At 43.3% G+C, this 25498-nt stretch overlaps 1 protein-coding gene across 4 annotated transcripts in view; it reads left to right on the top strand.

The window, feature by feature from the left end:
- Positions 1-1244: 1244 nt before the first annotated feature.
- Positions 1245-25498, top strand: part of PBX3 (PBX homeobox 3) — a 114316-nt gene continuing 90062 nt past the window's right edge. Inside the window, exons 1-3 of one of the 4 annotated variants that reach the window (XM_054848744.1) lie at positions 1245-1428; positions 1766-2376; positions 3399-3472. In XM_054848744.1, coding sequence (XP_054704719.1) covers positions 2180-2376; positions 3399-3472 — 271 coding nt within the window. In that variant the 5' untranslated portion in view covers positions 1245-1428; positions 1766-2179. Of the gene's footprint in view, positions 2377-3398; positions 3473-25498 lie in introns of all 4 variants that reach the window. The other 3 variants (XM_054848746.1, XM_054848747.1, XM_054848748.1) reach the window with 3 other exon arrangements.

Raw genomic sequence — 25498 nt, 5'->3', positions numbered from 1 at the left:
CGAACCTCAGAGACGAGGATGAGATTTTAGTTTGGACATGACTTCTTTCAACTGAAACTGTCCATCACAGTAGATGAAGTACATACAATGAATTAAATAAATATTTTAATTGCTACTGTCTATTGCCATGCTACAGGTGGTTTCCCTTTCCTTCGGAGGTCTCTAGCAATAGCGATGTTACCACTACTCCAAGCGTGAAGAAAATTGATCAGAATTAAAGTGACTCACCCTATATAGTTGTGTGGGGCAGGTGTTCTACAGAAGAACAATTTGGGTGGGTGGCAATGATCTAAAGATAACCCCTTTATAGAATGAAGTCCTAATTATTCTTGGTACCTATATTTTTCTCTTCACACTTTGGCAGTCTATGCGTATATGCAAAAGGAGTTGAAAGACAGATTCCAGCTCCCGAGGAGGCACCCTTAAGGCGCAGCTTGCCGAGCCAGGAAACCCTCTCGGAGGGCTCTTGCCTCCTGACCGGCTCGTCCGCGAGGGACACGCTCGGGCACGGCCGCGCCAGGCGACAACCACCAGGCCACCTCGGGCCGGGCCCGGGGCCGCTCTGTCCCGCGCCCGGTCTCCACCGCACGGCCGAAACTCCCGGCCCGGGGCAAGGACAGCCTCCCACCGGCACCTGGGCTCGCAGGAGCGGCGAGCCGGAGCCGGGGGCTGCTCCCAGGCCGGGGGTGCCGGGGGGGGGGAGGGTGCCGGGGACCGACCGGCGCGGCGGCGGCGCTGAGAAGAAGCGCGAGGCCTCAGCCGGAGGTTACCATAGCAACCGGAGGGGCGGGGCCGGAGCGGCGGTCGCCTCGGCCACGTGACTGTTCGAACAGCCCAATCAGAAGTTTCTCAGCTGGGGGGCGCGGCTCGCGCGGGGGCAGGCGGCCGCGGCACCTCCCCGCGCAGGCTGAGTGGCCAGCGCCGCCGCCGGCCCCCGCCCCCGCGCGCTGCGATTGGCCGCCGCGCCCGCCGCTCGCAGCCGACACCGCCTCCCCTCCCCCGCCCCTTCACCCCCCCCTCCCGCTCCCCCCGGGAGCGCCGCCGCCGCTCGGCCCGGCGGGAGGGCGACCCCGCGGAGCCGGACCCGCGAGGCGGGCGGCCCCCGAGCGGGGCGGTGGCGACGGCGGCCCCGCCCGGCGGGGAGGGCCGGGCCCGGGCGAGGCGGGGCGCGGGGCGGGGCGGCGCGGCGTCCCGCGGGAGGGGCGGGGCGGGGCGGCGGGGCGGGGCGCGGCGGGCTCCGCGTCCCTCTCGCGCGCGGCCGCTCTCCTCCTTCACAGGGTGACACGTCTGCGGTGAGTGAGTGGCGTTGGCAGGCTGTCAATCCCTCACCGGAGCGGCCATCAAACAACATAAAACACACACAGGCACCGGGCGGCGGGGCTCATAAATTCCAGCGGGCTGAGATTTTTGCACATTGCTTTGCAGAGAGTGTGTAATTAATTTTTTTACAGTTCTTTCCCCGTTATTTCCGCTCTTTGCTTTGCACAAGTTCAAACTTTTGATTGCTGCTGTTTTACCCCCGTTGCACAGACTTGGGATCATTTGTTATTTTTGGGGGGGAGGGCAATTAATTTTTTTTTCCCCTCTATGATTGTGTTTTCTTGGCTTTTTTATGTTGCAGTTTGGGGGTGGGGGTGTTCGCCTGGTTTGTTGTGGTTTTTGCTGTTTGCCACCCTCCTAACTTCTTAAGGATTTGAAAGCGAGTTTTTTGATTTTGTTGTTTTGTTGTGTTTTTTTTTTTAAATTTTGCCTTTTTGCAAAGAAGATTTTTGGACAAGTGGGGAAAGACATAAAAAGCAACAATAAAAATAAAAAAAGGAAAAAAAAAACCTTTGAAGGAAGATTGTACCAGGAAAACTGCAAAGAAACCTTATCAACTCATTTATCCAAGCCACAAATATGATGATGATGAAAGAAGATTGTAACTAGAGAAGAGAGTGATTTACTGCACTGGGAAGGAGAAGAGAGTGGAATAAACAGCTGAGATCCGGTCAAAACACAAATACTGATTTTTTGTTGTTGTTGTTTTGTTTGGCTTTTTTTTTTTTTTTTTTTTTTTTTGGTGTGTGTGTGCAAGAGCGAAATAAGGAGTCAGAACTGAGCCTGACTTCAGGAGCCGGGCTGACCGGCGCTCGCTCTCCCGACGCCCGGCAGCGCGGCCCGGGCCGCGGCAGGAGGGATGGACGATCAGTCCCGGATGCTGCAGACTCTGGCCGGCGTGAACCTGGCCGGCCACTCGGTGCAGGGGGGCATGGCCCTGCCTCCTCCCCACGGACACGAAGGGGCAGACGGCGACGGCAGGAAGCAGGACATCGGCGACATCCTCCACCAGATCATGACCATCACTGACCAAAGCCTGGATGAGGCACAAGCAAAGTTGGTTTTGTCTAATTAAACCTTGTTTTTTTTTTTCTTTTTTCTTTTTTTTTTTTTTTTGGTGTGTGTATGTGTGGTTTTTGTTTCTCTCCTTCCTGCTCCTCTGCGGAGACCCGGAGTCTCACAATTTGAGCAACTTCTTGGTGCCGTAGGAAAAATTACAAGCAGCCAAGGCAGAGGCAAAGTTGCCGTTTAATTATTTTTTTTTTTAAAGAGATATATATATATAAAAATAAATATCTAAGCATGCGATGCTTATGCCGTCGCTCTGGTGCGCGGGAGTCCGCGGCTGATCCCTGCCCGTTCCCGTTGGACACTGTCCGGTGGACACCGGCCTTGGAGCCGCCGTCTGTCCGTCCGTCTGTCCGTCCGCCCGTCGGTCGGGCGGCTCTGCGCTCTCCCTGGGAGCGCAACTTTTTTTTTTTTTCTCCCCCCCCCCCTTTCTTTTCTTTTCTTCTCTCCCTGCCCCCGAAGTGGCGGCAGATGAATTACAAACCTGACAAGATATTGCTGCGGGGACGGGGACGGGGGGGGGGAGAGAAGAAACAACAAACCCTGGCTGTTTTAAATCACAGTAAATACAAAAACAAAGAATGTTAACTCTGCAAGTCCCGTCCCCCTCCTTCAATCTCCTTAATAAATCAGTTATAATATCGCAGGACGGATCGTACCGGGGACAAGGGGGGGTGGTGGTGGTGGTGGTGTGATTTATACCTCTCGGTCGAGCGGCATTTGCACAAAGATAATTCGGTATAAAAGTGAGAGGGATGAGGGAAAAAGACACCAGGCCGACGGCCCCGTGTGTGTCGTGTCCCCCTCCCCCCACCCTTCCTTGCCCGACAGCCCCGCGGCCCGGCGCCGGGAGCCACCGGACCGGTGGCTCCCGGCGCCGGGCCGCGGGGCTGTCGGGCAAGGAAGGGTGGGGGGTACGAAGAAACGTGTCTCCTTCTCGGTAAAGACGCCATGTTGCTAAAACGCGACGTTAACCGCTTATATTCTGCTTTTTTTTTTTTTCTTTTCAGGAAACACGCACTAAACTGCCACAGAATGAAACCCGCCTTGTTCAGTGTCCTCTGCGAGATCAAGGAGAAAACAGGTAAGGGCCGCCCGCGCCGCCGCCGCAGCCATCTTGATCCCTCCTTCCTTCCACCCGCCGCTGCCCGCCGGCGGGAACGGTGTCGGTCCTCTCTCTCCCCTCACGCCGCCGCATCGGGATGGCGGGTACCGCCTGTAGACGCAACCCGGTGGGGTCCCGGCCCGCCCCCGCCGGGCTGTGGGGGCCCGTCTCGGCGGCGGCCCGGTCAGACCGGTTCGCTGTGTGAAATGGCGCGGTGGAGAGTTTCCCTCCCCCCTCCCCCGCCTCCCGCCGCCGCTGCTTTCCTCACAGCTCCCGAGGTGCCCCGTTAGCGCCCGGGCTGCCTCCTTCACCGTCAGGACACTTTGCAAAATAACTTGTCAGGTCTGCCTTACCTCACAGTGGTTGGTTGGTTTGGTTTGGTTTGGGTTTTTTTCCCCGCACGCAGCGGGGAGGATAAACTTTCTGCGGGTGTGCGCTGCCCAGGTTTGGGGAGAGCGGAGCCGAGCCCCCGCCGGCAGAGCGGGGCAGGAGACGGCCGAGCCCCGGGACCCCGGCCCCACGCTGGGGGAGAGCGCGGCCAGCCTCGAGTGGCTCTCGGGCGGTGGTGTTCCAAATACCAAACGTTTTCATCACAAAAGTGCAAAAAATGGTGGTTTTTTTTTTTCTGCGCTAACGCGACGCTGATAAACTCTGCAGGTTTTTTTAGAGGCATTTTAGGGGATTTTTTTTGCAATTTTTTCACATCACTGAATTTACAGAGAATTTTTTTTTAAAGAAGAAAATTTGCAAAGTATTCTACTTTGTATTACAAGAATGAAACATTAATTATGATCTGGCTTTACACATAAATACTTGTGCTGGCTGGCTGGCTAGCTATATTTGATATTCAATCACATTCCCCTTAATTGCATGCTGAAAAAATAAAGACTGTAGCTGAAAACGACAAACGTGAAATCATTGCAAATCTCAGCTGAGAAGCCTAAAAGTGCACGGTTCTCAGTAAATTACGGTGCTTTATGTCCAAGGGTTTCTTTGCTACCGGGGATCCACTTCAGTTTCTGCTGACAGCTAAGCACTAGGGTATTGACTGTGTTGTGAATATTAAGATTGATTCTGCTTTATATTGCATTATATTACCCGGGATAAGGGGAGCGATCCCCCTCCTGCCCTCCCTCCCCACCTACCTACGCTTCGCCTCGATCGGCGCGTCACCCCTTTCCATCCTCCTTTGGCTTGTGCTTGTTTTCTGCCTTGCCCTAAACTTTTTGCCTGTCCTGCTCCGGAGCCAGCCCAGCAACCTGCCCTCGCTGTTCAGACATTTTGCAGCAGGCAGATTTCAATTAAGGAGGCAGGCGTAGGTCCTGCGATCACTTTATTTGCAGAGGGCTTAGCCTCACTGTTTTGAAAGGAAAGTATAGTCAACCACATGTCAGAGGTGAGCTGCGAAGAAAAACCCGAGTCCTTTCAGCAGCGGGGATTACTGGCAGAGGGTGTTTGGTGAGGCCACCGCCGTCTCGGAGGCGAGGGGGAACCTGACAAGAGACTTTGTGCTCTGAAACCTTTCGGGGTGTTTCAGTGATAACTTGTAAGTTGGGATCCTGCCTTTGTGCTGCAAGTAGTCGAGCCAAGTTTGCAAGTTATCTCTTTTGTGAAATCGCTGAGAACCAACAAAGAGTGAAGGCGTCCGCCTGCCCAAAGGCAAGATCCTGCCAGCCCCGCAGCATGGAGGGACAGGATTAATGCACTGGGTGATTGATGGAGGCGAATCCACACCCCCACCAAAAACTGTTCCCGGAGGGGGACCTTCACCCAGGGTCTCCTGGTTGAGACGAAATGTCTGCGTAGGCTTGAGTTAGTGTGTTAAAGCAGAGGAAATGTGAAAATAAATTCTAGCATATTTTCTGTGAGCTCTTTTCGTAGGAAACGGCTCAAACAATTCTGAACTGGCAGGGTGAATGGTCTGAGATGCGATTAAAGCAGCGGGTCCCCCCCCCCCCCCCGGTCCCCGTCCCCCTGGTACTCTGCATTGTCTTGTGGTCCGAGTACTTAAATCCGCCTGCAACTGGGTCATGTGCTGGTATTCCATTCTTTTTAATCAGAACCAAAGTTTGCCTTGGTGTTGGCAGTGGGAATTGCCGTGATGGCTTTATCGCTGCCTTCTGTGAGGAGGACGAGAGGTGAGGAGGGAGACTGTAGCCTACACATAAAGTGTTAATTGCAGTCATGTCCGTTCTGAAATAAGTAATGCAATATTTAAGTCATTTTTATATTGAATTATGTATTTTTTTTTTACATTTTAGTAGTTTTCAGTACCATCAGCGAGGACTTTGTGAGACTGGTCATGAGAGAACACGTAGAGGAATCCTCAGTTTAGGCAGAGCAACTCTATCCCTTTCCCGCAAGGGTTAACGAATGCATCACGTTTTTAAAAGCCTCTCTCTGTGTATCACTTAGGGTTAGGATCCGAAGATTTTTTTTTTTCCCTGTGAGGTATTTACCATGTACAAAGCAAATCACACAGCTTACTGAATTTAGCCTGACATTTCTTTTTTAACATTTTAACATTTTCAAAAGTGCTGCATAATACATTTAAGAGCTTTGCAGATATTAATAGATATGTGCATTCTTAGAGGCAACCACAAGGTAGCATGGTTTTCATAAAGAAACTGCCACTTATTTCTTTAATTAGTTCAAAGAAAAATGATACCCAAAGTTCTAGTGAAGCCCCTCTAATAAAATATGAAGATAAGCAAGTGAGAGTCTGTCGACTCTATTTTGTTGTATTTTAACTGTTCTCTGAGGTGTCGCTTGGAAGTGTTAAAGTTGCATTCTTAATGCGCGTTCACATCTGTTGCATACCTGTGTAACAGTCTGTCTCCTTACGCGTCTACCAGTAGGAATGAAAAGCTGATTTGCTCGCGCCTTTGTTTTTTTAGATAGCTCTTTTTCACTGACTAAAAATCCTTCGGATTTGTAACCTGATTAAGCCTACATTAGGACGTCGCTATACCTGACTACTGGTTATTCTCATGGAGATAGAAATGAAAATATATTAATTCTTACAGTCTTAAAACGGTTAGGGAATTGCAATTATTTCCCAATGGAATGACATATTATTAGGTCCTGGATTGTGTTGATAGATAGTTCGGGGGGTTTTTATCTTTAAAAACCATTTGTATAGATAGGAACGCACATTCAGAAAAATGTCCGAATGCATATGCGTATATGCACAGACGTAGGCATTTATTTATTTATTTCTATAAGCCCAACAGAAACAATGATAGCTGCCAACCAAACCCTAATTTACTGTCACCACAAACCCTAAATAGCATTCATTTACTAGTAAAGCCTAATGGCATACATGATGGTTTGCCAGATTTGTGGCCTTTGTGAGGCTTATAAGCAGGACTGACTTGGGAAGATCATAAAACTTAATGAACTTCTCGACTGCAGGAGGTGTCCGCAGGGGAAGAGAAAGGCCTGCTTGGCTGGTTGGGCTGGTTGAACTATTTTTTATGTCTAAAGAGAGAGGAGGAAAATGTTCATTAAGAACGTGCTCCCCTCGTGCAGAATTTTGTTGTAAAGAATGAAAGAAAAAAAAAGGTATGAAACCCAGAGAAACGGTGACGTTAACCACGGGGTTAATTTCTTGCTGTTTCCCATGTAAGCTAAAACCTTTATTTTTATTGCTACAACTGTAAATAGCCATACGATGCCATTCCGATGATTAAAGGGCTGTATCGTGCCCTTACTTGCTGCAAAGCTCCTTATTGATGAAAATGGCCCAACTCTTTTAGGAACGCCCCTTGTCAATATGCTGCAAAATCTGTAAACCGCCTGTTAGGTTTGAGAAGGACTTGCTTTTTGCCTTGTCTGCTAGCAGAATTCGAAAATGTTAACCCCTTTCTTCGCTGTGGTTATTTAAAACCCAAATTGCAGGACTCTTCCCTTGCATTAAACAAATTTCAACTTTTCAGTGTTTGTAAACTGTCATTTAGTGCCAACAACTGGCAGTAATATATAATAATATGCAATCCTAGCAATCCTCTCTGAACATTAAAGAGTTCAAATGGAACAATGAAATGGCACTGATAGCATACATATATATATGTGTGTGTGTATGTACATATGTATGTTAGCTATTTTCTAAATATCAGCTGTGATGTTATTGTTATTCAGTTTAGCTATTTAAAATATTTATGTGCAGCCCTGGTGTTTTTTCAAGCTGCTAAATACATATTTTTGATTTACCCTGACTACATAAGGAAGTAAGCATTGTGTATTTATGTGTGTACATCTTTTCTTCAGTTTAAATTGTTTAGCTTTTGTTTCCTTTCTCATGCTTCAGTATCCAAGATTTTTCACTGAACCATTGGTTATACTTTTGAACGTTGGTTTGTTTTTTTTTTTTTTAATTGTCAGCAAATGTATTACAAATGATGACGTGCAGTAGAATGTTAGGTCATGTACACTGTCCTTATGGCAATGACATTGCTTTTCTTCATAAATGTCCTACAATGAAAAAATAAATTGAATAAAGTATCTTGATTGTCATTTGGTCATCTGTTTCAAACACATTCATTATCAAAATTCTGTTTCTTGGGTGGATTTCTAACAGGCTACTTCTCTGGTTAAGAAAACAGGCGGCTTTTGGTGATTATTTTCATTAGAGAAATTCATGTTACTTTGTCTTACAGAACCTATAACTACACAGTCCTTTTAGACCTTACCATTGTTAGTGCTCCTTCCTATATTTAAATAACAATCTTCATGTTCATTACCAGGATCTGTGTTTCCACATGTTTGGTTTTTTCAAACGCCCCCTCCATAAAGGATAAATTTGGACCTACTTGTCAATACTAATTTAACTAGGAGCAGGGATTTATTTTATAGCAATTTTTCATGTCCTTCATTTTCTTTTTGAATTTGACACATTTGCTTGCTTATCTGAAAATACTAAATTATATGAGTTACTGTGTGGTGTATTTTAGGATGCTTGTTGTAAGTTAAGGAATTTTTGCATTTGGAGATAAATTATTATAATAGCGTGTGGTGAATGCAAAAGAGCCTTTTTTTTTTTTTCCAGGATTTAACACATTTATCAAGCTCTATTCCTACAGCTTTCAATGAAAAAGTTGTATGATACGGATATTATGCTGTCTTTTTTCAATTTAAATATTGATTTGTGTGAAACATTAATATAATGATATTTGCAGTCTACCGTAGACAAATATAAGCAGAATTAGACATACTAAATTGTTACAAATGTAACACAATATTTAAATACATATGAAGGCCATATTAATAATTATATAGTAGAGCATGAGAGAGTCCGGTTTGTATCTGTCCTCAGGTTTTACTGTTTTTCAATTCCTCGCACATCATGCGGATGAGGGTTCGATGAATATTTTTCTGGATAGCAGGAATGACTAGTGGAGCTGTGTACTAGTGAGTCCAAATGAGCAGAGCCCGAGTGGAGTTTTCCCGTCCTGGTATCACTGGTAGAATTAGATGTAGCTGTTTGTATTCCCTGAATTGACACCCTGAGAAGAATGCTTTGTTTGTTTTCTCAGCAGTCATGTTTAATGCTATTCGCTTATCAAGGTGATCAGCATGGTTCAGATAACACATGCCTGACACAGCCTGCCTTTTTTCACCATCATGTTGACCTTTTGTCACATTTGCTTTTCTCTGGTAGGCAATTCATGTCCTTAAGTATGAATGGAGTAAATAATTCACATCAATATTTAATATAAATTATTAAAGTTTCTGTCAGCTCTTATAGTTCATGCTTTTATAAAGTTGGAGTAGTTCATCAGCCAAACAGATGAATTGCACTTCTCAGCTGGACATTAGAGCTCCTCCATAATGCTGTCTGTACAGTGGAAGTAAACAGGGAATTAAATACAAAAGGAAATGAAGCCTGGTACTTGAAAGCTATATATTTTTCAATAATGCACATTCTTTAGGAAGGCTCAAAGTACTAGATAAATATCCATCGTCATTTATTTTGTTATTCCCATTCTTTTTTTTTTTCCTCCCATCATGTTGCTAACAGAACTGAAGAAAACCCCACTGACCCCGGCATTTTCTTCTACTCTTTGTTATTAGCCTTCCGTTAGTGCTCCAGCCCCCTTGGTGGGTTTAGAGTGGGTGTACTAGTGTTGGGGGGTTTTGGTTTGTTTTTTTTTTTTCCTTTCTTCCCTTAATGTTCTTTTTCTATTTTTAAAGATTGATGGGGAGCACTAAGATTATGAAGTTTCAGGGGTTTTTAGTCCTTGTTTATAAATTTCAATTTATATTTTGCAAAGCGACCTGTGATTGCAAGTCGATTCTGAAAATATTTTTAAAGAAGAAATGGTCTCATGCCTGACTGTAACAGCTATAACGTATTTATTGCTTCAAGAATTGGATAAAAATAGCATGTTTTGCATAAGAGCATATAGTAAAAATCATTATGCACTTACTTTAATTTTATTCCATTTTAGGTATTTTACTGTGAATTCTTTTGTTAACGATCAGTTCAAGGCATGTTGCACAGTCATATGAACTCGTAACAATATATGAATCACCGACTATCGTGTGTCCTACAAATCAATCACTTGGAAAGGGGGGTGGGTTTGTATCATGTGTTTACAGGTCAAAACCTTTTGCTATACTTAAGTCATGCATCAACATTTAAAGCTAATCTCTCATTCCTCATTGTCCAGCAGGTGGCTTTTTCATATTTAATTTTTAATTATTTATTGTAAGTGGGAAATGGAATTTAATAATATCATCCTGATTGCTTTTTTTTTAGAACAACAACATTTTTTCAGTATATCCTGTTGTCTATGGTAGGGTCAATGAAAGCATCTAGAGATCTTCAAGTATACAATCTAAATTAAGATTCTAAACAGGCATTACAGATGCTGGTAACTTTGGCAATTATCATTTTGTTTGGTGAACAGTAGTAAAACAGTGTGCGGTAAAAGTGTTTAGAGAGAGAGGATAAATAAATTGAACAGTTTTGCAATGCAAAGTGGTTTGTGGTGTTTTTGAGGATTTCTTGGCTCTTGCTTAACTGCTATTGTGAAGCCTGGAGCAGATTTTCCCATTGCTAATGCCCTAGAAGTATTAATTCACTTTGATATGCTAATTAGAGGGCATTATGCAAGAAATGAGATTAAGTGGCAGCATGAAGCCATTTGCCTGTCAGTAAATTGAGAGCTTTAGCATCAGGAGGAGCTTTGTTTTTTCTGAGTTTCTCTTGGTTTTGCATATAAATAAAATTGATTGAAAGGTCTAGAGAAGCTTCTAGAACATTGGTGGTTCTTTTTCTCCTTCTATGATTATTTAAACTTCATGTTAAAGCCTTTCTCTGAATATTAATTGATCTAATGGGAGATACTGAACATGAAGAATTTCATTGTATTCTCAGTTACTGTATCTTAACAAAAGGAAAGTATTAGAATTCTTTGTGTCATCTGATTTTTGTGGTATTATTTTAGATATATCTTACAGCTTTGTATTATAACCTCTCTGACTGCTAACCGCTCCTATGCTGAGAGCTCTCTCTGCGCGGAGGTATTTTTGCCAGTTCTGCCGGTTTTGGGATGGGGATAATGAGGGTCCGACCAGCCGAAGTCAAACGGCCAGCTCAGATTCCTGGCCGACGGGGCCTGGGACATTTATCACCACCACTCACTCACAGCACTGCCCATCATTTCTTATGGAAATCACACGTATATTTGCCTTCGTTTAGGAAGGAAGGGTTGTAATATTGACCATAGATTTTATTCAACTGCCAGAAACTGTGTTAAAGTAACATTAAGGGATTGACTTACAGCCGTAAGAACGAGGAAATTTGGAGTTAATAGTTAAACTCTGCCCTTAACTCAACTCATTGAACCTATTTATTAGAGCATATATGATACGTAAGATCACTGTGCTGAGACCTCTGCAGTATTAGGACGCTCCAGGATGACTCAAAGACGAGAGTTTCTGATTTAGTTCAAATTTTCCTCTGTGGTTTTTTTTTTTGTGTGTCTGTCTGTGGTTTTTATTCAGCCTCAGAGTTGCTTTACTACAGTTTTGTGGTTAGCTTTCTTTTTATAGTACTGTTTAACAAAATATCAGAGAAGTAATTCTGGAAATCGAACAAAAATTTATCGAAAAATAAAACCAAAACAAAACCGACCCAAGCCTCTCTAGTCCTCTTTACCTGAGTGCCTGCAGAACGTTTGCTGTTTGTGTGCCCATCTCCTCCACAGATGGTTGTCGCAAAGTCAATCAGGGGAGTAGTGCTAGAGTGACAGTGCTTGTTATGAGCCCCAATAGTTATTTAAAAGAAGGGAAAAAGGATAAAAAAATCCCCCAGAGCTCTGTGCGGGGGCTGTTCATGCTGGATGCACATGCTCTCCCTGATCCTGGCAGCTGAAGTCTATCACTGTTGGGAAATTTTTAACATGAACCACATAAGACACGAGCCACCGCGGTTTCCCCGAAGCCACAGGGGTTTTCACATCAGCGCAGGACAAGTGGCACGCGCGCTGCGGGTCCCTGCCCGCTGTCCCTGCCCTCGGCGCCCGCGGGAGCTGCGAGCCCTCACCGTCCACCCTCCCAGCTCTTGGCCAGCAAAGACTGCGTCGCATGGGTTTCATTGAAAGCATGATGGCCCTTCTCGTCCGTAGTTCCCAAGAGCTCCTGAATTGGTTGGCCCAAAGGATGCGATCAGGAATTTATACCCCAAAAACTTTAGTTATTGTAGTGAACCGTTTTGATTCTGGGAAGAACAAAACAGCACCTGAAACTGCCAAATCAGTTCTCCTCACAGAAAGCAAAAGAAAGCATCCCTGGTCTCCAGCTGCACATTTTGAGTTTTGCATTCTTGAACAGGAGACCTAAATAATGAAAGCGTTCTGTGGCCAACCTTAACTGTCTCAGTACCAGTAGACCCCGACAGCGTTGTTTCAGGATGAGAGGGTGCTGGGGACGAGAGCCTGGCATTTCGGGGTTTGACTCCCGATGGTGGTTGTTGACTTGAGAAGGAGGAACCTTCCCCTGGCCCCACGGAGGAGAGATGCTGTAACCGTGCAGGAGCAAACCTGGGGCTCCGCTGCAATGCGAGAGCTCGCTTTTCCTGTCTTTAAAATGGGAATATTATCCATCAGATTTTTTTATGGAGATTGTGTTGGTGCTACATGTTGGAAATGAATCGTTTTATCAAGTATTGGGTATAATTAAAATTGTTACATAAGAAGTACTCTACTGGCACTATTTACAATGTCCACTTCATTCCAAGCAGGGTGAGCCCAGGTGGAGCCTTCCCTCCTGGAGGTGAAGAGATTAGGCTTTCCTTAGCCTTCTACTTTTCTTGGCTTTAATTAGGAATGTTTGTTTTTTTTAATTCATGGTTAGACCTCTAGCAAAAGGGTATCGGGGTTTTCTGACTTGGTAGTTCGTTTGCTTAGTAAGAAAGAGACCGTTTGCTCACTGTAGATGGGATCACTGCTTTGCTTTAGCGATAGCTGTTCACAGGCGGGATGGCGCACTTGAAAGGGTATTTAAAGCCTGCTTTCATATATTTGTTGATTAAAGAAGGAAGTGTGCTTTTAGTGAGGTTTGTAATTACAGAACACCCAAATCTTTGCTTATTTTCTTTCATGTGAGATCCTGGTAGCATGATTAACTGTCACTAGTAAGAACAAGTTACAGTAGATTGTGCAATGATTCTTATTTGACTTCAAGGATGTATTTATTACCATTTTTGAACAAATTATACTAACATGAAAAGTTGTGGAAATGATTGTGCACTAGATAAGGTGATACATTACAGGAGTGGTTGGGTTTATGGAGCTTTATGCCGAGGTTTTCTCAGAAATTATAGCACAGTCCTGTCACTATAAAACCTGGTGATACACTTGGTAATAACATGCAGTGGAGGCATTTTTAGGATTTCACTTGTTATTCAAATAAAGTGGGAACTATCAGTTTTTCTACCTCGTATTTCTTCCCTTTGTTGCGTTGGGTGAAGAGGGAAGAGGGGAAGGAAAGCTGGAGGACGGCAGAGCGGGCGCCGGGGCGTGGGTACCGCCGCCCTGCCGGGTCGTGGCGGCTCCCGGGGTGCCCAGCGCTCATGCGGGATGGCGGGCGAAATTTCGCCTTCCGTAGGCGGCTGAGGATTTTTTGTGTGAATTATTTCTTACTTCCTCTCCACTTGTTAGGGCAGTGACGTGATATCGATATGGAGCTTGGGAACTTATTGACTTGTTGGTTCTTGACCTTTTGACTGTGACCAAGTATAGAAATTGAATGTCTGAAAATTAAATGATAGACTCTATATACATAAATTCTTGGATGTCAGTGTATTACATGAACTAATTTCGGTTTACCTAAATTTATGGCATTTTGTGTTCAATAAAGGAAATATTTCTTCCTTTCAATATACTGAGAGTCTAATAATATTGTAGTTGCTAGCACTAAACAAATCAATTTCCTTTTACTGACTGATTATCATAACAGCTGCTGTTTAATCACCATGATTGTTATGTAACTTTTAAATCTAATATTTTGGAGAGGAACAAGCAGCATCGTCTTGCTGCGTAACAACATGATGTCATTTGTGCCAGACCGTACGACTGCATTTTGTGGGGCTCCAGACTAAAGTTCTGATTTAGTTTAGTAAAATTTAACGGGTGATGAGCACTTGCTGAGCAAACCGCCTACTTGAAAGGAAACCTGAAATAGCAGACAATCCGCGTCCTGTTTTCCCTGAAACAATAAATGGGCATTTGTTTTTCCGCCCTAAGACCGTAGCACGGTGGGGCCTGATGAAAATGCCGTGTGTTGGCCCCTAATGTCCGATGAAATTAGCTTATTGCTCTGCACGTGCAAACGGGGAGAGCGGCGATCCCGGCTTTGCAGCCGAGAGCGAGACTCGGGCCTCCAAAACGGGGTGATAGAGCTGGGAATATTGTTCTCTCCGAGTGCCGCAATAAGGCTGTGGTCAGCACTAATGTAAATATTTGTACAACAACCATGTTCTACAGACTCCGATTTAATGGTAAAAATCTGCCCTGAACGCCTGGGTAAATATACGCTGAAGAACAGAAGCCTATTCACTGAAGAAACAATTGACTTTAGCTTCTTTGTTGTTAAAGTGGCCCCCAGTGATCCGCTGCGAGGACCAGATAGCGGCGGCGGAGCGCGGCTGCCGGCGTGCTGGCGGCTCCCTGGCAGTGCCCGGCGCTGCCGGCGCGGGCACGAGGGACGGACGGGGTGCGGGGAGCCGGCATCGCCGCCCCGCTCCTCTCTGCGCACGGGAAGGGGAACTTGTCAATGGAAGAAAAAGAACTGTAATCGCACATTTACATATGCTCCTAATTGTTGATTTGGGGATTTTCTATGAATATAGCTTCACAAAACAGATGCTGTTTAAGAAAAGGGGGAACATAATTTTGTGGGCAATGAATTAAGTGTTTTTGTGGCCCTCTCATCCGTAGCTAGGAGCAGTTTGTGGACCGCGTCTGTGAACGCCGCTCATAATTGTTTTTCACACATAAGTTATGCAAATGAGCTTTTATGGCAACTGGCATAACAATTAGCATCCTCCAGCAATATTTTAGCAGGTTAATTGCAAAATTTCTAAATTGTACATCTGACTTGTTAATTAGGCATGACAGAGGTGGTAAAATAGTTATCTTCAGGCAGTGGCAGCCAGGAGCTGCTTGAAATGCAAAGAGCAACGATTGATTGGATTTGAGGGTTACAATTGTGGGAGCACTGCTGTTGTCAAGTGCCGCTGAGCAGCTCTGCTCCATCGGCTGCCTCAGAGCAAGAACCACGTCGTTGCTGAGAGGATCCTGCCATTTACAAATCTGCTTTATTTAACTCTGAAACTCTCCAAATCCCGTCTGTGGGAAGCGCCCAGCTCCTGCCTGTTCCTCCATCTCAGCCCACGCGAAGGGGCAAGCCGTGGACCTAAAGTCAGAATTTTGATTTTATTTACAAATGTGCCTGAAAGTTCAGCTGCTGGCACGGATCAACAAATATTATTTTTTTTTTTAGCCCTGGTAAAAATGCCATTACCTATCCCCACACATTTGCTGAGAATTCTGCCTTACTTCTCTTAAATTGCAACCTTTGCTGCCTGATATTTTAATATGATGTTGATTACATTTTACGAGCTTTACTTACTCAGCTTATTTCTCTTAAATCCTTGCTTTCAAATATCTTTGTGTGTCTTATAATATTAATCGTATTAAAATACAAAACCCCATGATATTTGCAATAATCCCTTTTTAGGCTCTCAGAGGTATGTCTGAATGATTAAAAAAAGATTGTAACATGAAAGTCTTCATACTGGTACCGTGTTCAAAACATTTTTTCCACCAGTACTCCCTACAACGGACAATAATGTATTCCAGCAGAGGTGCAGTCTGTTTGAATCACACTAACAGAATTTTCCATCCCAGTATGTTCTAAATACATTTTAGTCTCTTTGACTGCTGATTTTGATATAAAATGCAGATTTCTGGGCTATTTTAATATTTAATAAGTTAAAGGATGGTAACAAACAGAAAAAAGCCCCCACTGAACAAGTACCTCTGGGAGACACACAAGTCATCTAGCATGCCTGAAAGCTTTGTTTGGTCATACCATTTGTCTTTAGTTCGCTGGTGGACTATGTATTTTGTGGCTTAAATAAAGTCAATCAAATTTTAGTACATATATAGTACCTGTAAGCAAAAAGAAAATCAGCTTAAGCACGTGAATTTTCATGTCCTCTCTTTTCTCTATATGCATTCTCTTGATTTAACCACATGGTTTTTAAAATTGGGATGTTATATTTTCATTTAAAAAGTAAATGTTCCTGCATGCATAACTGTTCTAATATTTTACATTTTCTTGTGACATGTGTATATGGAGTAAGTGCCATTTATGATATGTTGTCATCAATAATTTTGTCACAGAGAATAAAAGCCTTTAAACTCATCCACCCACTGGAACGTTTTATCATATTTATTTTAAGAGATATGAAATTAGCAGAACAATTGAGCTCTTTGTATGTGGGAGATGCAAATGTAACTGAATATTTACCTTTAATGAAGGGCAGCATAAATATCTCAGTATCAATAAATTATATGCAGTAGCAGAATATTCCATAGACACCTAATAAATAGTTCCTTTTTTCTTCCAGATTCCCGAACCACGTTATCTTTTAGGGTAGTTTAATTTACAACCAACAGTGAAATTAAATATTGGTTAACTTTTTGAAACGGTCTGTTTATTGCACTTGGAAAATACTGGGTTTTGTCTAGAAGTAAACCACGTTTCCAAATCATTACATTTACTGATTAAATGCTCACTTACTGTATTCAACAGTTTAAGGAAGAGTTTACTGCAGCAGTGCTTCAGTAGATAATATTTGGAGTGGAGTAACCATTTTAATGAGGTTCATCGAGAGAGATTTCAGCAGGGAACATTTCAGGTGTGTTATGGCTTTTGTCTTGTCACAATGCACGTCTCGAGAACATCCGAGAGAAGTTGCAGAGCAGCACTCATCTCATTTAAGACAATGAGGAACTCCGTAGTAAGTGTGAGCAGGGAAAGGCGGTACAAGATCGCATTGTGCGTTCTTGTATTGTAGCAAGCCTGGTCAGTAAATATACTCCACAGTTTAAATGTACATCACATTTTAACTGTCCTAATATTGATCATCCTATGGAGGAATTATATTGAAGTCTACTAGTTATTAGTGTAAAGAGGGTCAGATGCAGAGACTGGTACAAAGCAAGTGCTCTCATGGTAATGATGCTGCTATTTATAGATCCCCATTTCATTAGTTGCAGAGTTTCAGGGAAGAGATTTTCTCTGGGGGAAATGGATACTTGAAGTTCATTTTCTTCCTGATGCACATTAAGGCAGAAACGTGAGCAACCTTCAGTATAGGACACACGATTACAAGATTTTGTTTGACCATTTTTCCTAAATATACCTGTAGTTGCATATAGTACAGATGTAAAATTGCTGACTGGTGTTCCAGCCGAGCTTAATTTCCAAATACCTTTCACATTTTTTTTGTCACAAGAAGGATTATTTTTTCCCCCCAAAGGAATTTTATTTTTCAAGGGTGTCACGCCAGTAAACTGAGTAGTATTAAAATGTTTTGCTTTATAAGCCCAACACATCTGGATCACCTGACTTAAAGCAGCCTTGCTACAGCTGTCATGCACTACACTATATTTACTTACAGTACCTGAGATGTACAACCTCAGTTAATCAAAGCAGGTCTGTGTTTTCTGATATTTACTAATAAATACGAGAATTTCTTGGAGTATCTGAAAACTCGATTGTTTAAACATACTTAGTTCCCTCCTGTGAAATTCAGATAATCAAAGCTCCCTATAATTTTTGTGTGCTTGTATTTCTAGCGCTTTCCTTCTTGGAATTCTTGACATCTTGAGTTATTTTTTTTTTCCTTTAAGAGAATATTTACTTAGTTAGTATTCACTTAATTAGAACTGACTGTTTAATGTTTTCTGGGAGGGTATTTATGGTATTTTCTTTGCCATATTTGCATTCCAGAAATTAAGTCCCCATGCCATTATTCGGCAAGGCTTTCATACATTAGAATGATGAATTGAAAGCAGAAATGGGAAAAAGACTGCAATGCAATGAAAATTTAATCAGCGTCTTCTGCTGCTTTAATAAGGCAAATAATTCTTATTGGCCGCTGCGTTAAGGTTTCTAATATTTAATTCATAACAAACCTTGCATTATTCTGCAGCAGCATCGACAGCTCCACTTTGCTGCCTGCCAACAGGCAACCATAAAAACTTAAAAGCAGATGTAAATGTCTGAAACAAGGAGAAGGATTGGATCTAAAGCGGTCAGAAAAAATCAACAGTATTGCCAGAGAGTTTGACAAATCTTTACAGCCACTTTAGTTGTGTACAAATGATATTAATTAAACTCATTAAAGGTGTTGATTTTAAGGATTTGAGGTAACTCTTCTGAAATGTGCAGTTTTTTTAGTTCCTGCAGGCCCCCAAACGAAAACCGCTGCGATGCCAGCAGCGTGAGGATGCTTATCGCCAGTCAGCTTGAATGATATTATAATTCTGGAAGATTCAGTTAATTTTCGTATTTAGGGTATTTGTCATATTGCAGTGGCAAAATTGTCGTCGTTTGTCTTATGTGTGCATCTAGTGCTGGAATTCAGCAAAAGAGCAAGAGAGCTCGTCCTCCTCGTGCTATGTCAGCTCTCTCTTCCCAACAGTCGTGTTAATTGATTAAAAAACACCGCGTTAGGAGAAGCCTGCGTTAGTTTTTAAATCTCGTCCGAAAGCCTTTTTGTATGCGGGAAGGTTATTTGGGAAGTGTCGGTGCAATCCTCTGCACCGAATTTTGCACTGGAGATCTGAAAAAAAAAAAAAAAAAAAAAAAAAGTGCCAGGGTGCCACGAAGATGAAATGTAAACATGCTGTATAATTCCCGGGGATGTGGCAGGGTGTTTTTGTAGCGCGAGGCAACAGCGAATGGCAACCTGCCAATGCTAGGTGCAAGCTCTTGTTACAGAGAAGGGTTGCGCCTGTTCTCATTTCTTCTTGAAATGGCTTAATTGGTGTCAGCACCCCAGGGATAAAGGCCTCTAACACTGAAATCCACACGATTCACCCTGTCTCTGCTCAGTGTAGGGAAACTGGTAACAACTGGTGGTGAATGAGGAGTGAACGGTGCTGTAACAATACTCGATGATGTTTGGGATGACAGAAATTAATACGCACTTGCTTGAAGAAAGCAATGATTAATGGCAGCGAGCAAGGGAATGCTGTCCCTCCTTTAACTCCACTTTGATGGGGATTGAAAAGCAAAAGGCTGTTTTCATTCTCTCTCGAAAGCAGAGGTCACCCAGAGTACATTACAGCAATTTTTCCTCTCTGTTTTTTATTTCATAAATATTATGATAAGCATAGATTAGATAGATTTTTTTTTCACGGAGGCTTAAAAGGATATTTTATGTCTGTTTGCTGTTTGTGCTCAGCAAAGAAATCCGATTCCTTCTGTTTACGTGTTAGATCATTTTCCTTCGCAGCGGAATAATTAGTATAATTAAGAATTTTAAAAGCTCACCATCGTCTTAGTTTTGCTCAGGTTTTTACAGCTGGAACTTCATGGTCTTCATTTCCAAAGTGCTGACAGGTCAGAATGAGGCAAGGAGTGTTGCTGAGAAAAGAAAAAAAAAAAGGTTAAAATTCCAAGATTCCTCATTGAATTTTTGATGTAAATATATTTTGCAAGATCCTCGCACTTGTCAGCGACTTTCTAAGCTATTTGATAAAGAATCTTTATTCTACCAGAAGACTGAAATAACACAACAGTGCTTTGGATAATGAATTCTTCATCTAAGCAGAACTTTAAAACAAAGTACAATGTTGGCATTTTTTTCTTTGAGTGAGAGGGCTGATACATCTTTGGGATCCGACAGGAAGACATAAATTAATAGAGTTCTGGAGATCAGTTTCTCATTAATAATCCATTTTGTCATGGTTCTTGGCATTGTCAGCCTAGTAGCTGGTTCATATTTTGCTAAAGGATAAAAGCACATGATGTCTTAAGGCACAACATAAGGAGAAGGAGTTTATCATCTTTTGGAAAAAGTCTCTCTGAAAAAAATAGATTGTTTTGCAGGAAATAAATGTCAATTCCGAGTTTTATGCATTTTTAATCTTCAAACAGGTTTTTTAATGTATACAGTTGCAAAAATAGAATCCTGAGTTGGAAGAGGTTGTTTCCAACAGCCATTGCTTTGCCTTTGTCCTCTCCTCTGCTTTGGGGTTTGATTTTTTAGAAATTGCGATGGATCCCAGACCTTTAATGCTGCATTTTTAGACTCTCTTGCAGATCGTGTCCAGTTTAAAGCGTATAATTGAAAAAAAAAAAAGATGGTTGTTCTTTTGAATGGGTAAACATAAAACCTTTGTTACATTCGCACTTTCCCAGAAATGTGGGACGTGTTCAAAAGACCGATGTGTATTCCCCCAGTATTTTCAAAACAGAAAAGGTTGCTTTTTCATGAGTATGACGACATAAATTGCAGTCACTTAGCCTTTTGAAGTCTTAAATTTGGTATGTTATATATTTTAAGGTAGCGGCAGCCTGGCAAACAGTGTAACCACTTAAAGAGTGTTCGGCTTGTGCTGTCATCCCAAGTAAGGAAGAACGGAGATCTGATTTAGTTGCATGCCCTTTATTTTATACACTGAAGAGTGACATAATGCAGATCTCTTAGGGAACTTGCAGTGCATTTGGGAAGGATAAAGGGGAGGAAAAAAAGACGGCACTAGCCCAGATAGCTTAGTTGTAAGGTTTAACTGGGCTCAAACATTTATAATTCAATCAAAGGCAAACGGCACGCTAAAAAAGGCGTAGCGGGAGGGAATGAATGGTTCTGGGGAGAGGGCGGAAGGGGGCTGGGATCCTGCTAAGGTCGCAGTCGGGATTACCGAAAAGCAAGCGGTGTGCGCCAGGAATACAGTGCTGAGCAGAGCTGGCCCGCTGCGGAGCATCGCTGAGCAGGACGGGATGCAGCGGCACCCTCCTCGGCACGTTGTTGGGCAGAAGTGGTGGTGGGGGAGGAGAGGCGCTGGTGTAACTCCGGAGGAGCCCCGGCCGGGCACCCGGGTGTACGCGGCACAGAGCATCTCCGGGGCCTGGCCCATCCACCCGCGGGTCGCAGGGGAGATGTGTGCCGGGGTCCCAAGTGATTTACGTACAACCATACCCCTTCATTTTGACGATCTTTCGACCTCCACGAGCTTAATATTCACTCTTAAGGAATGAGCAGATCAGATAAAACTGTTGATGCGTCTTCCCCGCGGTTTCGTGGGGGGTGGATCAGAGGGGCTGTCCGTCCTGGCGAGAGCTGATGGAGGAGGCGGCAGCGGTTGACACTTGCCGTGGCCACAAGCGTGGTGTTTACTTCATCAGCAGGAATATACCACCGTTTACAGCTTGCTTTTTCACCTGAAAACAAGGAAGGTTTGAATTATGAAGATTTAGAACATGCTTACTTACACGGAGTTGCAAAGGACATTTGTCTCAGCACATTGTAGTGAAATTTTAAAGAGCAGGTTTTGACAGGAGACATTTTGCTGACACAGAATATTTTGTTCACTTCTGACTCTCAAATAAGTGCTACTTCTGTCATAATGATTGATTTATATTCGTTTTAGACCATACATTTTACATCCTCTCTTTTAGTGCTTATGGCTACACGGCTTCAGAATAGCACAGTTTTAAAACTGTTATGAGCATGGCATCACATTTCACATCCACTAATAAAAAAAAATTGATTGTAACGGGTTGTAGGTATTTTGCAGTATGGTATATTTAGAATAAAATGCTAATTTTTATTATCTCCTGGAAAAAGACACGTTTAAAATGAAGATTCCAGTTAAACAATTGGTACGAAGTTGTAATTTAAATTATTCCTAAGAAGAGCCTCAGAAGGCCCTGTGACCTGCAGAATGCTGTTCCCACGGCTCTGATGGTAGGTGCTGTGCCCTGAAGTGCCGAGCACCTTTCCCATCCCTGCGATGTGTTGTGAGCTGCGGGCACGGGGAAGCGCTGGGTGCTCCGGGTCCGGATCGGGCCCTGTCACCCATGGAAATCGCAGCCCGGGCAGGCGGTTGCTCTGCGTTTACGTCAACCCAGTTCCTTCCCATCATGTGCCGGACAAGAGTCCCAGCACACTGTGGTATATAAATACTTCAGGAAAAAGATGCCGAAGCCTTTGCTGTGAATTTTGTTTGAAGCGTACTCTCCAGGTAGCAAAATCGTGCTCGGGAGAGCAGGACCCTGGTTTGGGCACGGGGGTCTGAGGCAGAGGAGGGTGGTTGGTGTTCAGGCATGTCTCAGGGCACGAAGAGGCTCGGCTTTGCCGCGGCACAGTGGTGCTCTGGGTCAGAGACCTTCAGCAGCCGCGGCGGTGGCTCCTAGCTTTTGGTGACACAACGGGTGGTACAGCCTTGGTTTCTCCAGTCATCCCTGGGAAATGGCGTCCGCTCGTTTGTGTCTTTGTAGGTGTGGGACAGAGGAGGTTCCGTGCTCTTGTGTGCGGCTTTGTCCCTTTTCAGTGGCACTGCGGTCTGGGAAGAAAGAGGGGACTCTAGTATTTTCAGAAAAAGAAATGAACTTGTCCGTAGTCACCGCTCCCCGTGCGACCATCTGAGTGATTGGAATGGCTGTGTTAACTGGGCCTGGGGCTGTCTGAGGAGAAGCTCCCCGGCAGGGCGGCAGTAAAGCCAGGGCTGATCCCCCGTCTCTGGGATTTTGCCCATCGGGATGTCGGAGCAGACGAGACTGCTCTGGCACGGCTGGACGCCGTGCGGCAACACCGAGCACGGCCACAGGTGCACCAACCTGCACCAGCCAAGGTCATGTTGCTGTCTCTAGACGGGCTCTGGTCTTTTCCTTCAAAATTAATGCTCGTGCATGTCTTATTATGGGATTATAGTACTTATGCTTCCTATCTTTAAAAAATATCCCTCAGAACATAGCACTGAGCACAAACGTGAAGTAAAATGACGCTGGTCGGAGAGGGCTGGTTCCCTGAGCCCATCTCTGGCCGTGAGAGACGCACTTTGTCCTCTGAGCTGGTGAAGAACAGGCAGTATGGAAAGGGTCAGATTTGGCTGCCTTTGGCTTTGCCACAAATACATCTATGTATATTGAGATATTTAATTCTTAGAGAATGAAGAAACTAATATTCAAGCAAGGCTTCAGGAAGAAAAGGCTTCCAAGATGTTACAGATTTTGGAAATATTTGACAATGTTAGCAACATCAACTACTGACAAAAAAACCTTCTCTCCAGAAAATCTTTCACAGTTGTGCCAAGAAAAGCAGCTTCGATGGAACATTTTCATAAACTATCATCAGTTATGCAGCAGCAGCTTCACAAATCAGAAATGATATCTTCAGGCACTGCTGTCAAGTGTTATTCAAATAATACCAGCCTCACATTTGAATAACAGCAGACATTTTGAATTAATTAATCAGATGAGATAGTCTAGGCCTTTTCTCATTAGTCTCTGGGTCAGGCATGGGAAGATATATGCGTTGGTGATGATATACTTGTCTTTAATCGTGATTTATGAAGATTTAGGATTGTGTGTGATTTGTCAAAGGTTCTGGGAAAAGGCTGGTGCATATTTCATTACCTAATCTGAGATTGATTTCGTGATGCTGAGAGATATAACCCTATTGTTCGGGTATGTGGGAAGCGCAGGTAGACACAGCATCCCGGGGTTTTACTGGCTTATCTTTGCGACTGTCAAACAATGCTGTAAACTTTTACTGCCAGCAGTTAACAATTCCTGCTTTAATTATAGGCAAATTCTTCATTCTGTCCAAAGGGGAAGCTTCAGTAGTTATTTAGTTAAAAAGCATAACAGACCTTATAACTATGACCCAGTGTAAATCATGGACAAAGTTGGCAAATTTCATGGCTTGGTCATGGTGAAAATATAAAATTTCATGGTTTGTCACAGATTAATAGAAAAATCCTATTAAAACTGTGCAGATAACAGAACAACAAGTTAGGTGGAGATCCTTCCATGGCACCTTCCTACTCACAGGATTTATTTTAGGTTGAAGTTGCTACTAACAACACAAGGCCCTCTGCATGCTTTTCTTTGCTGCACTGTTTTCTCTTCAGTTTAATTAGTATTTGTTGTTTGGTTTGGACTGAATAATTATCATGCAATTGTTTTGAAGCATTATTTACATAAGAAAGCATGTGTTACATTGCTTCTGCAGTGAAAGGAGCCTTGAAAATGAAATATTGGAATACAAATTGTGTATTTTTTAAAATCATACAAATTGCTATATCTAATAATTCATCAGTAATAAGGACTTTCTGTATTGGAATAGGGTCTGGCAGTGCTGCACATTCCTGCCCGGAGCAGAGGAGCCCCTGGCTCACAGCCCTTACACCTCCTGTGCTCCTGTGCTGACCCAAGGCTGCTGCAGGGGAGCTTTCACATCCGGGGATTATACTATTTTCTTTTTTGCTATTTTGATTGTATCCAGAATTTTGATCAGTGATACGGGAATTTAGATCTAGGCTAAGACACTCTGAACTTACTGAGGTCTTCCACTCGATCCTCTTCTAGAGGGAGTAGTTTGTTGCTGGAGCGGCCAATTTAAAAAGAAAATGGCAGTTCTTCTACAGTGGAATAATAATAAAAAAGAATCAAAGCCTCAGAATAAGGACTTTTAAGACCTACATCAAAATAGTCATAGCAGTCAGTTAAAGCTTTGTATCTTAAATAGCCTAGAATTTCACATATGAAACTTATTTAAAACATGGGTTTGTGCTCTTTTCATATGAGACTTTCCTTCACAAATATAAGGTCTAGAAATACATTTTTAGGGGAAGGGTGCAATGGTTCAAATAATCAAATGATTCTGAAATCTGGGCCTTCATGGGAGACAAAATGGTGAGTCTTGGGCAAAAGGAAAAATGCCACCACATGAGAAATAAGTTCATGATTCCCATTAAGGAAAAATACATCAATAAGTATTGTTTATCTTGAGTTTCACAGTTAACTGTTGGCAGGTCACCTGCATCAAGAACTTCATCTGCACTCTGACCACCTACCGCGTACAGGTAGTAGTTAAAAGAACAGCTAATGACAGTGTAGATAGTAATTTTCTTTTTGCCCATCACAATAGTCATAAAATGCAGAAAGAAAAAACCTCTTGATTTGGATTATTGATGAGTGTTTTGCTAATAAGAAATTAAACTTACTGGCTTTGCTTTTCCATGAGTTAGTTTGCAGCTCTAGGCAGGCTTCAGCGGGGAGCTGAGGCTGGACACGTGCTGCCAGATGCACGCCTCTGGAGAAGGATGCTTAACCCTGTTAGTCAGGTCAGTTCCCTCTTTTTGTGTAGAGGTCAACAAAAGAGAATTGTTTTCCTAAGTCAACTTTCACAGCTTTCATTTTAAAAGTAAACAGATTGCACCAACTTCTAACCAGTTATAATGCACGTATGTT

This window comes from Grus americana, chromosome 20 (genome assembly GCF_028858705.1).
Source record: "Grus americana isolate bGruAme1 chromosome 20, bGruAme1.mat, whole genome shotgun sequence".
Taxonomy (NCBI): Eukaryota; Metazoa; Chordata; class Aves; order Gruiformes; family Gruidae; genus Grus; species Grus americana.
The sequence above is the reverse complement of the archived record's forward strand: the minus strand, read 5'-3'. Positions and strand labels throughout refer to the sequence as shown.